The 13,202-nt window shown below is 41.6% G+C and overlaps 1 protein-coding gene across 7 annotated transcripts in view; it reads right to left on the reverse strand.

The window, feature by feature from the left end:
* The window catches only part of chrm4a (cholinergic receptor, muscarinic 4a), a 96,991-nt gene that overhangs the window by 2,939 nt on the left and 80,850 nt on the right, over positions 1-13,202 (reverse strand). For 4 of the 7 annotated variants that reach the window (XM_048545102.1, XM_048545099.2, XM_048545104.2 and 1 more), the window contains one exon: positions 7,312-7,393. The exons of the other annotated variants lie outside the window; for them this stretch is intronic. In XM_048545102.1, the coding sequence (XP_048401059.1) occupies positions 7,312-7,393 (82 nt within the window). The remainder of the gene's footprint in view (positions 1-7,311; positions 7,394-13,202) is intronic. 7 annotated transcript variants of the gene reach the window in all.

Consider the following 13,202-nt stretch of genomic DNA (forward strand, 5'->3'; position numbering starts at 1 on the left):
CTCTGGTCAATTCCCGCTGCACTCGTTTCATGATCACTATTTTGGCTTAGGGTGAGCTAGCTCAGCTGGTTGGATGGCTGGTTTGTTACACAGTGTAATGTCAACAGCTCAGGTTCAATTTCCACACCTGGTTGAAACCACCACAAATGTCTCACCTTCTCAACCTTAGCAGTGACCTGAGGCATGGTGGCCCAATCATCTATCTCTAAAGAGGGGGCAGTCTTCTGAGTCTATGGTAATGACTACTATTTCCACTTACTTTCCAGGGTGGGAAACCAGACTATAAGCTGTGTGTGATCCTGCCATGGTTCTGTAGGGCAGTAGCAAAATATCCTCCCTTTTTATTTTCACCAGTAGTTGTAAAAACCAACATCATGTTCACCTGTGTGATTACTTTTGTCGAGTCACAGAAACAGACCCTTCGGTCCAACCAGTGCATGCTGACCATAATTCCAAACTGAACTAGTCCCACCTGCCTACACGTAGCCATACTCCTCCAAACCTTTTTTTATTCATGAGCTTATCCAATGATGTTTGAATGTTGGACTGTACCCACATCCACCCTTTACTCTGGCAGTTCATTGCACACATGAACCACCCTCTGTGTAAAAACATTTCCCCTCATGTCTTTTCCAAATATTTCTCCTCTCCCCTTAAAAATATGCCTAATTTTGAACTCCCCAACTTAGGGAAAGAAGCTTTGCTATTCGCCTTATCTATGCCACTTAAGGTTATATAAACCATTATAAGGCCACCCTTCAACCTCCTACTTTCCAGTGAAAAGAAATCCCAGCCTGTCCAGCCCATTTTTATAACTCAAACACTTCATTGCGGCAAATTCCTGGTGAACTTTTTCTGACCCCTCCTCAGTCTAGTAATATCCTGCCGACAACAGGGTGACCAGAATGGCACACGGTACTCCAGAAGAGGCCTCGCCAATGTCCTGCACAACCTCAACATGATTCCATTTTTCTAATCTGTGTACATTGGCTCCTCAATTTCACAGAACTTTGACTGTTTCTAACTTTCCAACAATTACAAAATACATTAAAATATCTGTTTTGGTGAGTATGTTGGCTGGAGGGAATCCTGAGGGATAGGATTTACATGCATTTGGAAAGGCAAGGACTGATTAGGGATGGTCAACATGGTTTTTGTGTGGGAAGTCATGGCTCACTAATTTGTTTCAGTTTTTTGAAGAAGTAATGAAGAGGATTGATGAGGGAGGAGCGGTGGACAATATTTGTATGGACATCAGTAAAGTTCCTCATGATAGACTGGTTAGCAAGGTTAGATCACATTGAATATAGGGAGAACTAGCCATTTGGATACAGAACTGGCTTGAAGGTAGAAGACAGAGGGTCGTGGTGGAGGGTTGCTTTTCAGCCTGGAGGCCTGTAATCAGCAGTGCACCACAAGGATGAGTGCTGAGTCCACTGTTTTTTGTCTTTTATATAAATGATTTGGATGCGAAAGTAGAAAGTATGGTTAATAAGTTCGCAGATAACAGCAAAATTGGAGATATAGGGAACAGCGAAGAAGGTTATATCGAAGTACAATGGGTTCTTTATCAGATGGGCCCATAGACTGAGGAGTGGCAGATGGAGTTTAATTTAGATAAATGTGAGGTGCTGCATTTTGGAAAGGCAGATCAGGGCAGGGGTTATACACTTAATGGCAAGGTCCTGGTGAGTGTTGCTGAACAAGGGGACCTTGGAGTGCAGGCTTATAGTTCCTTGAAAGTGGAGTAGCAGGCAGATAGGATAGTGAAGAAGGCATTTGGTATGCTTGCCTTTATTGGTCAGTGTATTGAGAATAGGAGTTGGGAGGTCATGTTACAGCTATACAGAACATTGGTTCAGCCACTTTTGGAATATTGTGTGTAATTTTGCTTTCCCTGCTATAGGAAGGCTGTTGTGAAACTCGAAAGTGTTCAGAAAAGATTTATAAGAATGTAGCCAGGGTTGGAGGGTTTAAGCTGTAGAGGGAGGCAGCACAGGCTGGGGCTATTTTTCTTGGAGCATCAAATGCTGAGGAGGTGACCTTGTAGTGGTTTTTTAAATCATGAAGGACATAGATAGGGTAAATAGACAAGATCTTTTCCCTGGGGTGGGGGAGTCTAGAACTAGAGGGTTTAGGTTTAAGGTGAGAGGGAAAAGATTTAAAAGGGACCTCAGACCATCGTTTTTCACACAGAAGGTGGTGTGTGTATGGAATGAGCTGCCAGAGGAAATGATGGAGGCTGGTACAATTACAACATTTAAAAGGCATCTGGATAGTAATGAATAGGAAGGGTTTAGAGGGCAATGGGTCTAATCTGGCAAATGGAACTAAATTAATTTAGGAAACCTGGTCTGTATGGACGGATTGGAGCGAAGGGTCTGTTTCTGTGTGGTGCCACTCTGACTTTTTGACTCTATGAGTTCGTAATATTTTTAAATATCTGGCTTTCTTTTTTTAATCAGATGTCAATCAGATGGTTACAAATTAAGACCTCTCTACAGCAACAACTCATTCCATGATTTTTAGACTTTATTTTTACTTGATTCTCCCTGAAACCACAAACTTTCCTCCAAGATCTAGGCCACAATCTGTTTGTGACTTATGCTCATGCTGGCTTCGAATGGACTTCCTTTGTTTTGACTGTATCCGCAAGTCTTCTTTTTGCAATAGCATTCGCTAGTTTACCCCCCGTTATGCTGTAGCTTAATCACACCGTTTTCTGTATACTCCACAACTCTATTGTTTCAATTCTTCCCAAGCAGAATCACACACACAGACCAAGCTAACAATAATATGTAGGTTTCTTAAAGTGTCGAACATACTAACTTTAGGCTTCATCATTCGCTGAATACAGCATTTAAGCAACATAAATGAGAAATACAGCGTAAGAATCACCACAATAAAAACAATGCGACCAACTTTCCCATCTTGTGCTTTTGTAACAGTTCTTGTTAAGCTTCAAGCTCTCTCACTGGTTGCTCGTTAACATCATACATGGACTCAAAAACCCCAGCTCTCTTTTTTGAGGTTTCTATATGCCATCACTTTTTGGGCCTTATCACTATGACTGTTTTAAAGTCAGTTTCTCCATGAATTTCGTGCTTGTGTCTCATTGTTTGAACTGTGCTGTTGTGCTCTTCCAACCCATTCTAGTCCATTTGTCAAGTAGGTATACATGTCTGATGCCCTTTCTCGACTCCTGTATGATCTTATGAACTATGTTGATGAACTTATCTCTCCAGGTACAGTCCTGATGCTTCGGGTAGTGGCTTGATCACCAAGTTCACCAAGAAAAGTCAATGTCACAAACATCACCAAGAGAAAGCTATCAGTTTAGTACTCTCACCTAAACTTCTCTCTTCACTAAAATGCATATTAACTTCGATTGTCGTTTCAACCCATTATTCTAATTTGACTTTCTTCTGCCACTATTCTCCATCTCTAATTACCTCATCTCATCAAATTTTGCCATTTAACAATTAACACCTATCTAATTCCAGAGATCAGGAGAGAGCTGTAGTCCATGGTAAATCATCGTATAATATTTTTAAATAGAAGTCAAACATTTCTGGATGACCCAGGCAACGCAGTCTTTGTTCGTTCTCTCTCTAAGATGACTCAGGTATTTTAAACTTACTTTATAGCTCATTCTGGATATTTGATATATCTCTATGCAAATTTGTCCAAATTCAGAATTCTGTTTACTCCCCCAAAGTCACTAAATGTTTACATATTGAAATCTCTGAGAGTTTTCACAGGAGCTTTTCAATGCTGAGATGCGCTGTTGATGAATGGCTTGATGGCTCGAGAATGCCTCATCCATCACTGTGTTGCAATGCTGAAAGTTTGCAGACATGTTCAGAAGTTTGTACTCTTATCTGAAAAACAAAACTTATCCATACATTCCACTTCAGTCAGAATGGATCAATTAGTAGTGGTTTAAGGGTGACGTGAAAACTCCATATCATCCGAATTTCCAAAATTCCAATTTTCCTATTATTTGGATATTTTCACACCAAAATGCATTTATAATGAGAAAATCTTATCATCTGGAATTGAAGATTCACTCATGTGTTAAAACATTATTTAGAAGTTCACTGTGGCCAGAAAATGGAAATCTAAATGTGATAATTTCAATCCCAAGAGGTAAATATTTACAAAGCTTTTTGACCCAGTCTCTAAATCAACATTTCATTGCATATTTTTGCTTTACACAACCACTAATAGTTCCGTAATAGGACATTACATTAACCATACATATTCCACACTGCTACAAGCACACACGACCTTTTCAAATTGCTATAGATTCCCAAAATGCAAACTCAATTCAAGGCAATCCTGGATCTCAGGCTCCAGGAAACAAAACACAAGTATTGCTCAAGATAACTTTTAACCACCAACGGACAAAATGCATTCAAACCAGACCACAAAGAGTTGACACTTAGCTTCATGAATACAGCATCAAAAGCTGGTCTCTCTCTCTCTCTCTCTCTCTCTCTCTCTCTATTTCTTTTTCCTTTGCTTCCAGATCTGGAAGCCTTTCCTTTTGGGAGGAGGTGGATCTTTAGATCATTTGTCTCTAATCTTTGGTGGTGTGGCCTCTTGTCAGTGGCAGTTGACCCATTCATACTCATATTCAGTCCTCCCTCCTTTTTCAATTTTTTGCTGGCACTGAGTTTTGTGTTGCTTGGTCCGTAAGGGGCTAAACGAGGCTCAACGTTGCCACTGGAGTCAGTGGAGGATTCAGCTTTCTTTTTCTTTCCTATTTCGCTCTCCCATTTACTTAGTGACTGGTAGTGTTGTCTTCCACTGGGCTCTGGGATAGTGGAGTTTGGAGGATTTAGTTGGGGATCTGGATTCTTTTGTTGGGAGGCTTGAGAGGTTTCCATCTGGTTCTCCCTGGCTCTTTTTGGTCCATTTCACTTCCTCACAGTTAGCTCGCAATCGTTTTTTCAGCTCTGCTTTTTTTTCCCTGTCATGGCTTGACTTTTGTATCGTTCCATTGTTGGATCTGTTCCATTAGACAAGGGACCATCTTTCCACCAATGTGGGATTGGGAAGGCTGTGGTCTGCCCCTTGTGTACATTCATGTTTAACCACACCCTTGTCATCCTTTTTTTTTCCTCTCTTTGTGGCTTCTGATCTGTACAGGCCGTAAGTTAAACGGTTGGTCCATCCCATTTCCCAGAACTTGCATTTTAGCCAGGTCTTGGGGTATCACATAGCAGGTATCTAGGGGAATGCTTGGATATGGTGAGGGGAAGGATTTTTCATGACTGAAGGTCTCTCCTTCTCAGCCAATTTTTGGTTTGTCATTTTAAGTTCTTCACAAACATCTTTTAAATTTCCTTTAGATTATTAGTTTCATGATTATGATGAGATTGGTCTATGATTTCTTGTCGCTGTCTAAATTGTCACATCACAAATAGAGACCAGCGAATACTTTTTATATCTTTTGATTGGGCAATTTATCCCAAATATGTTTAATATCATCCAGGGACCATTGGCCCATGGAGGTTCCACATTTCTGATAGATTTCCGACAAAGTTTTTGACACGTCATATTCTACTTCAATATATTGCTTTAATTTTTGGAGAACTTCATCTTCAGAAATATCAAGTGGGACCTGTCGTCCTTTCATTGTTGTAGACAATTCAATAGTGATTCAATAATAATAAAATTCAACAATAATTCATTAGATATTATTTCTGGATATTTATATGGGCTTAGGGCTGATGGGACTCAATGAGCCATAGGCCAGAGATCACACTCTCTCTGCCAATTACAGATATCTGTATATACAATAGGCTCAAGTCAGAGATTGCAGACAGGCCATAGATCATGTTAGATGAAGTGGATCCAAGTTTTCGCTATCAGCTGAGAATTTTTAGGATCAGGGCAATAGTGCGTAGGGAGTCTTAAGAGTTCCAACATTCTCCTTAGTGATCCTGCCGACTACGTCAAGTGATGAGATTCCTTAAAAATAATAAGGAACAAGTCCACGATCTTTTTAAATATCCAGCTTCATTTCTCATTAGATGTCATTCAGATGGTTACAAGTTAAGACGTCTCTACAGCAACAATTAGTTCCATGTTTTCATACACTTTTTTTTACTTGATTGCCCATCTAAATTGCCCATAGTTCCTGAGGAAGTTTAGGTTAGGTGGGTTAGACATAGGAAATCAGGGGTAAGATTATGGGTCTGGGTGGGGTGCTGTTTGGAGGGACAGTGTGGACCTGATGGGCTAAATGGCGTGTTTCCACACTGTAGGGATTCTACGATTTCTATGATCCTCCTTGAAACCACAAGTTGCTCTCCATACCCCACCCACAGGATCGAGGTCACAATCTGTTTGTGACTTTAATTGGCTTTGGATAGGATTCCTTTGTTTTGACTGCATCTGCAAGTCCCCTTTTTGCAATAGCAGTTGCAAATTTATCCATAGATAATTTACCCCTTGGGGAGGCAGTAGCCTGGCAGTATAATTGCTGGACTGTTAATCCAGAGACCGAGATAACTTTCTGGGGACCTGGGCTCAATCCCTGCCATGGAAGATGATGGAATTTGAATTCAATAAAAAAAATCCAGAATTAAATATCTAACGATGACCATGAAATATTTTTTGATTAGTGGAAAAACCCATCTGGTTCACTAATGCCCTTTAGGGAAGGAAACTGCTGTCCTCACCTGGTCTGGCCTACATGTGACTCCAGACCCCAGCAAAGTGGTTGACTCTCAACAGCCCTCTGGGCAATTAGGGGTGGGCAATACACATTGCCTGGCCAGTGACGTCCTCATCCCGCCAATGAATTAAAAAAAAACATTTTTCAACGTGCTCCACATGATCTCTCACTTTAATCTGTTGAAATCTATCTGTCACAACTGTGCCCATCCTCTTAATCTATCAATTTCTCTTTGTAATTTTATTCTGCTGTCTACATGATTTAATATACCACAAATCTCTATGTCATTGGCAAACTTTGATATATGATTCCCATCATTTCTAAGGCATTAATAACCATGATGAATAGCTCAGCTCCCAATTAAAATCCTGTGGGACATCATTCCCTTCCAGTTCATGAATATTTTTATTAAGCCTACTCTGTCTTTTCCACTATCTAACCAGCATCCCGTACAAACCAATAATTTGCCTTTCACTTGGTTAGTTTTCACTTTAGCTGGCAGGGTTAAGACTTAGCAAATAGCTTCTGGAGGTCCATCTAAACAGCATCTAGAGACAACCCTCAGTTTACTATTTCGCTGCTTCCTCAAACAAATCAATTCGATTCTACTTGGCATTACTTACCCGTTACAAATCCAACTTCATAGAAGCAGATTCCCTGTGGCAGCCCAAGGGGGTAAGGTGGGATAAGTAAAGGCAGAGTTTGCTGGAGGACAAAATAGACAGTGAGATGAAGCAGAAAAATACACCTATGGCTGAAATCGGATTAATAATACAACCAAGATAGAGGCTGGGCTTGGACAGGGGTGGGGAGCTGCTGTGCACAATGATAGGAAACGAATTAGTGGCAACAAAGTCAAAGTAGAGGAAGAGACTGGCAACCAATATTACTTATATTTTAGGATTTCCTTTTATCAAAAAAATGGTAAACAGAGCAGCAAGGCTGATTCGGGACCAAAACGTGTACTTAAGCATTAAAAGGGCGTTACTGGGATTATATGAGCACTCTGCATCCATCTTTGTCAAGGAGGATGATACTGCTCAAAAGGGCTAGTTATATTTGTGCTGTTAAGTTACTAGGACTGGATGAGTTGTATCAAGGATACTGAGGGAATTTATGGAGGTGCTGGTGATAATCTTCCAATCTACCTCCAACAGTGATGGCAGCAGAGAATGACAAATGTGGTATCCTTGTTCAAGGAAGATGCCAGAATAAAATCAACAAGTGCAACCAATGCAGTGTAACACAATGATAGGAACTTCTGGTTAATAAAGGAAATCTAGCATGGATTTATTAAAGGCAAATTGTTTTTAACTCATTTTAGTTGTACTTTTTGCTGAACAATGAGAGTAGATGAGCATAATATGATTGACATAATGTCTGCAGACTTCCAAAATAATTCTGATTATGTACCACAAAGTATGATTTTTTTCAAGTTTGAAGTCCATGGAATATAAATTGGACAGTACCGCTATGAATACAAGGTTGGTTGCCGGGTAACAGTGGGTAATGATGAATGATTATTAATGGGCTGCTAGGTGGTACACAGTGAGGTTCCTGGGAGTCAGTATTAGGTCACCCCTTTTCCTAACCTAGACTTGCATGGGCAGGGTGCAATTTCAAAGTTTGTAGATGACATAAACCTTGAGAGCAGTGCGCACTCTGAGAAGAATGCTGATTGATTTCAAGAGGACATAGGCTCATGAAGTGGGTAGCAAATCTGTGGCAAATGAAATATAGTGCGGAGAAGTATGAGCTGATCCATCTTGGTACAAAGAATGAGGAGAGACTCTGTAAAATAAAGACGACAACTCTACAGGAGGTGTAGAAGCAGAGGAACCATTAAGCGCGCACAAAACAGGGCAAGAAGTACTTAATGAGGCATATGGGAACCAGTCCATGAAGTATAAAAACAGGCAGGGTTTGGTTAAGTCTTCAAGAAACACCTCTGGGCCCTATACTTTAGGAAGGATTTGAAGACATGGAGAGGGTGCAGAAAATATTGATAACACAGTGTAGAGCTGGAGGAATGCAAAAGGCCAGGTAGCATCAGAGGAGCAGGAAAGCTGACGTTTCAATTCTTACCATCTCTGAGTGCAGAAAATATTTATCCCTTTGGTTCCAAAGAGGAGGAGCTCCAGTTACGAGAATAGTTTGAAGAATCTGGGTCAGCTCTATTTTAAGTGGGGAAGGCTAAAGGGCACTGGTCAGTTGTTGGTCAAGCCTTTCTAATTTCTGTGCTAATGCATGCTGCCAATTTATGTGCTGTCCATTGAAATTTTAAATCCTCTCTTCTTGATCAATTCATAGAATATTTGCTGATCCCATTGCTATAGCTTTAGCCTCTTATGCTAACATCCTAAAAGTATTGTTATTCAACGGCCTATCCATTTTCTCATGGTCCAGTTTCCCTAACCTTTATACATTGAAGGTCAAAGGTAAAGTCATGCGGGAGCTGCAAAATTGTCCAATGCCCAACATGCGCAATATGTCAAGGCAAAACAAAACATAATGGATGCTGGAAAGGTAAGATAGAGAGACAGAAAATACTAGAAATACTCAGGCGTCTTTTGTTGAAATGGAAATGGAGTTGGAGGTGGAAGGACAATGAAAAATAATGGGAGCGACACGTCGGAATACTGCCATGACACATTCTGGAATCTGGGGCATTTCTCAAGGGCGGGTTAGGAAAATGATCAGGTGGTGCTCATGTAACAGAAGCAGCCAGTCAACTAAGTCTTTTGCGAGAGATAGTAGGAACTGCAGATGCTGGAGAACCTGAGAAAACAAGGTGTAGAGCTGGATGAACACAGCAGGCCAAGCAGCATCAGAGGAGCAGGAAAGCTGATGTTTCTGGCCCAGACCCTTCTTCAGAAATAGGGGAGGGGAAGGGGGTTCTGAAACAAATAGCATGAGAGGGGGAGGTGGATAGAAGATGGGTAGAGGAGAAGATAGGTGGAGAGGAGACAGACAGGTCAAAGAGGTGGGGATGAAGCCAGTAAAGGTGAGTGTAAGTGGGGAATTGGGAAGGAGATAAGTCAGCCCAGGGAGGACGGACAGGTCAAGGGGGCGGGACGAGGTTAGTAGGTAGGAGATGGGAATGGGGCTTGAGGTGGCAGGAGGGTATAGGTGGGAGGAAGGACAGGTTAGGGAGGCAGGGACAAGCTGGGCTGGTTTTGGGATACTAACCTCTTCCCGCCCCCTTGACCGCCCATCCTCTCTGGGCTGACCCATCTCCTCCCTAACTCCTCACATATACTCACCTTTACCGGCTCCAATGCCGCCTCTTTGACCTGTGTGTCTCCTCTCCACCAACCTACTCCTCTATCCATCTTCTATCCCCCTCCCCCTCTCTCCCTAATTATTTCAGAACCCCCTTCCCCTCCCCTATTTCTGAAGAATGGTCTAAGCCCGAAACGTTAGCCTTCCTGCTCCTCTGATGCTGATGGCCTGCTGTGTTCATCCAGTTCTACAACTTGTTATCTAAGTCTTTTCCGAGCCCAGTTTTGTCATCTCCCTGGTATTTTGACACGGGCTTAATACCAAGCGTGGAGTCCACCAGCTCAGTGGAGGTGGGCTTCCTGAGGCAGGCTGGGGAGTGAGGCATCGAAGCCCTTGCCAATGAGATTGTGGACGGTGTTTATTGAGTGGATGGGTTTCCCCTTCATTCCTGCTGGTTTCAAGCAAGTTTATTTCTGCAATACGTTGCAGATCAGTGAGGGTGCCACCCACTTAACTCAACGACGAGCACAATTGCAGTCAATTAGGAGACAGCCCTCTCCAAGCTGGCTGTTGTCAACTTGGGATACCCATTGATTGGAGGCATTGTGATTTTGAAACCCTTGGGAAAATGCAGACCCATGGCAATAACCTCACGTATCACTGGAAATAATTAAATATTTAATGGGTTTTTTAAAAGTGCAGAAGTATTGCAAGAGGGCAGTGGCGTATATATCAACATTACTGATGTAAGTTAGAATGTCTCTGTCAGCTCTTTTAAAGATGTATAAACAAGAGATAAAAACAAAGTTCAGATAGCAATAAGTGATCTCAATACTATGGGAGAGGGGAATATTAAAGTAAATCAGATAGTTATAGCGTACTGACAAGTAATGGGTGATTTTTAATTGTCATATAGATTGAGAAGAGCAGTGAAGCACATCTACAAGGTACTAAATTTCTTGTGCCAGATGTTACGGTGAAATGAGGAAGGATAATTAGATCAGGTTATAAATTGAAACAAATGAAAAATAAACTCAATCAATAAGCAAGGAACTTTTTCATGTAAACAGTAATGAATGGATAGGAGAATATGTTAGGCAAAGCAGTTAAGAATCAGATTTAGGGACATTCAGTCTACTGTAAAATCTCACCATTCGCAAAGTTTTGGAGTCATAGAGTCACATAGCACAGAAATAGGCCTTCTGTTCAACTTGTCTGCACCAACCAGATATCCAACCTCACCTTGTGCCATTTGCCAGCATTTGGCCCATATCCCTCTAAACCCTTCCTAGTCATATACCCACCCAGGTACCTTTTAGATCCTGTAATTTTACCCACCTCTGCCATTTTCTCTGGCACTCACACAATAAACGCACCACTTTCTGCATGAAAGGGTTACCCCTCAGGTCCTTTTTAAGTCTTTCCCTTCTCAAACCTACGCCCTCTAGTTTTGGACTCTCCCACCATGGGAAAAAGACATTGGCCGTTCACCATATCCATGCCCGTCATCATTTTATAAACCTCTATACGGACACCCCCTCAGCCTCCAATGCTCCGGGAGGTGGGGGGGGGTGGTGCGGGGAAATGCCCCAGACTATTCAACTTCTCCCCATAACACAAGTTCCTGGAAAATTTTGCAAATGGGGCAAAATTACAAACAGTGAAAATATTTTATTGCTGGAGTCAAGTGGGTAGGTTTCATCCAAAATTATGATACCTCAAACATTGCTTCTGCATATAAAGATGATATGAATGAATAACATTCAATCAGCAGTGAGTTGCAGCTCACAAACATTCAGAGCCTCTCTGAACAGAAACGCCAAAAAGATTTGTTCATTGTTGAAACAGAAATTAGTAAAATCTTACAGAAAACGGTTATTTTGGTCATTCTCCTGGGAGAGTAAAGCTGTCTCTGGTACTCTGGCCAGCTATTAGAAGCACACAATAATCTGATTCTTGCTTACTGCAGGAAAACAGAATTGCTGGTGCCAGAAATCTGTTGACACATAAGTTGGTCATAAAATAGGCAGAAAACCGTTAATTTTAGTGGTTAACTAATTGCTCATTGTAGATATTTTTTAATCAACCTGTTCAGAGCAGGTGGGACTTCAACTAGGCCTTTCGGATCAGAGGTAGCAACAGAGGAATCCCTCAGTTTCTAATTGTAAGGCGGGGTTCAGCACAATATGACTGAAATATGTTGGAGACTGAAAAATCAAACAAGTCATTTGCAAATTAATGTCACAAGGTAAGGTGTGACTCTTCAGTATGTTCTAGCCTGGAGGTTTTCAAGCCCAGGGTTAAACAATAGCAGGCTTATTCATCTCATAGAATGAAATAGCTGGTGAAGCTCCCTTGTGCACTGTGTTGCACCCCATGGCAATGGTGGACAAGTGAACCTTGACACTGCAGCAGCAATACAGTACACTGAGTGCTTCATGCAAATGGATGGATTCACGAGTGATGAAGATGCATAGACCTTACAGTCCAGTTTGAGGATCAGCTGAGAAAGATGCAACACAGGAATGAGCTTTGTTGAGTCAAGCAAGCAGCATTTTATCATTAAAACTTTTATCTTGCCTGGAATGATGAGATAAAGTTGCCTTCTACTGGCTGTGAGGAACTGCAGTCAGTCTCCTTCTCATTGGCAATGGGATAGGGACACACTGCTGTGTTGAGGTTGTGTTGCTATCAATTACTGGGAGGTTCCAAGTGTATAAAAAATTAGAAAAATTCTGGACAGAATAATCTACTGAGCCTATTCCATGTGAGAGTGATGCCACAGTATTTACATTCCCGTCTTACCCAGTGTGATCTCACCCAACAAATAAACAACATTTCTGGTTCTTGCACAATACAGGTGCACCAAACTCCACTGCTGCCATCTCCCTTGGTGAAGGGATTGCTGCAAGCAGAGACATTAAAGGATGTTATCTTCCAGGCCGAGCTTTTACAGGAAGCTTTTCTATCACTGAAATTCCCCGAGGTTGTACGTTCACCCAGGATCTGGGCAAAAATGGAAGGGCTAGCACTAAATTAAAAATGCCTGATGACTACAACCTGGCACCGTTTTTGATACTGAGCAGATGTCTTCCAGCTTCTAGCAACTGCTTCACTTTTAAGACTGGATGATATATTACCTACCCACTCTCTTGTTTCCTATCAGACTGAGTGACTGCCAGTATGCACCTTGCTGCTTGGCCAGTAAAGCACTTCATACTAACTATACCTGAAGCAGGATTCATTTTTCAGCATAAGCAATTCTTGTATACTTGGCTGCCAGCCCCAATTA

Source organism: Stegostoma tigrinum, chromosome 17, assembly GCF_030684315.1.
Source record: "Stegostoma tigrinum isolate sSteTig4 chromosome 17, sSteTig4.hap1, whole genome shotgun sequence".
NCBI lineage: Eukaryota > Metazoa > Chordata > Chondrichthyes > Orectolobiformes > Stegostomatidae > Stegostoma > Stegostoma tigrinum.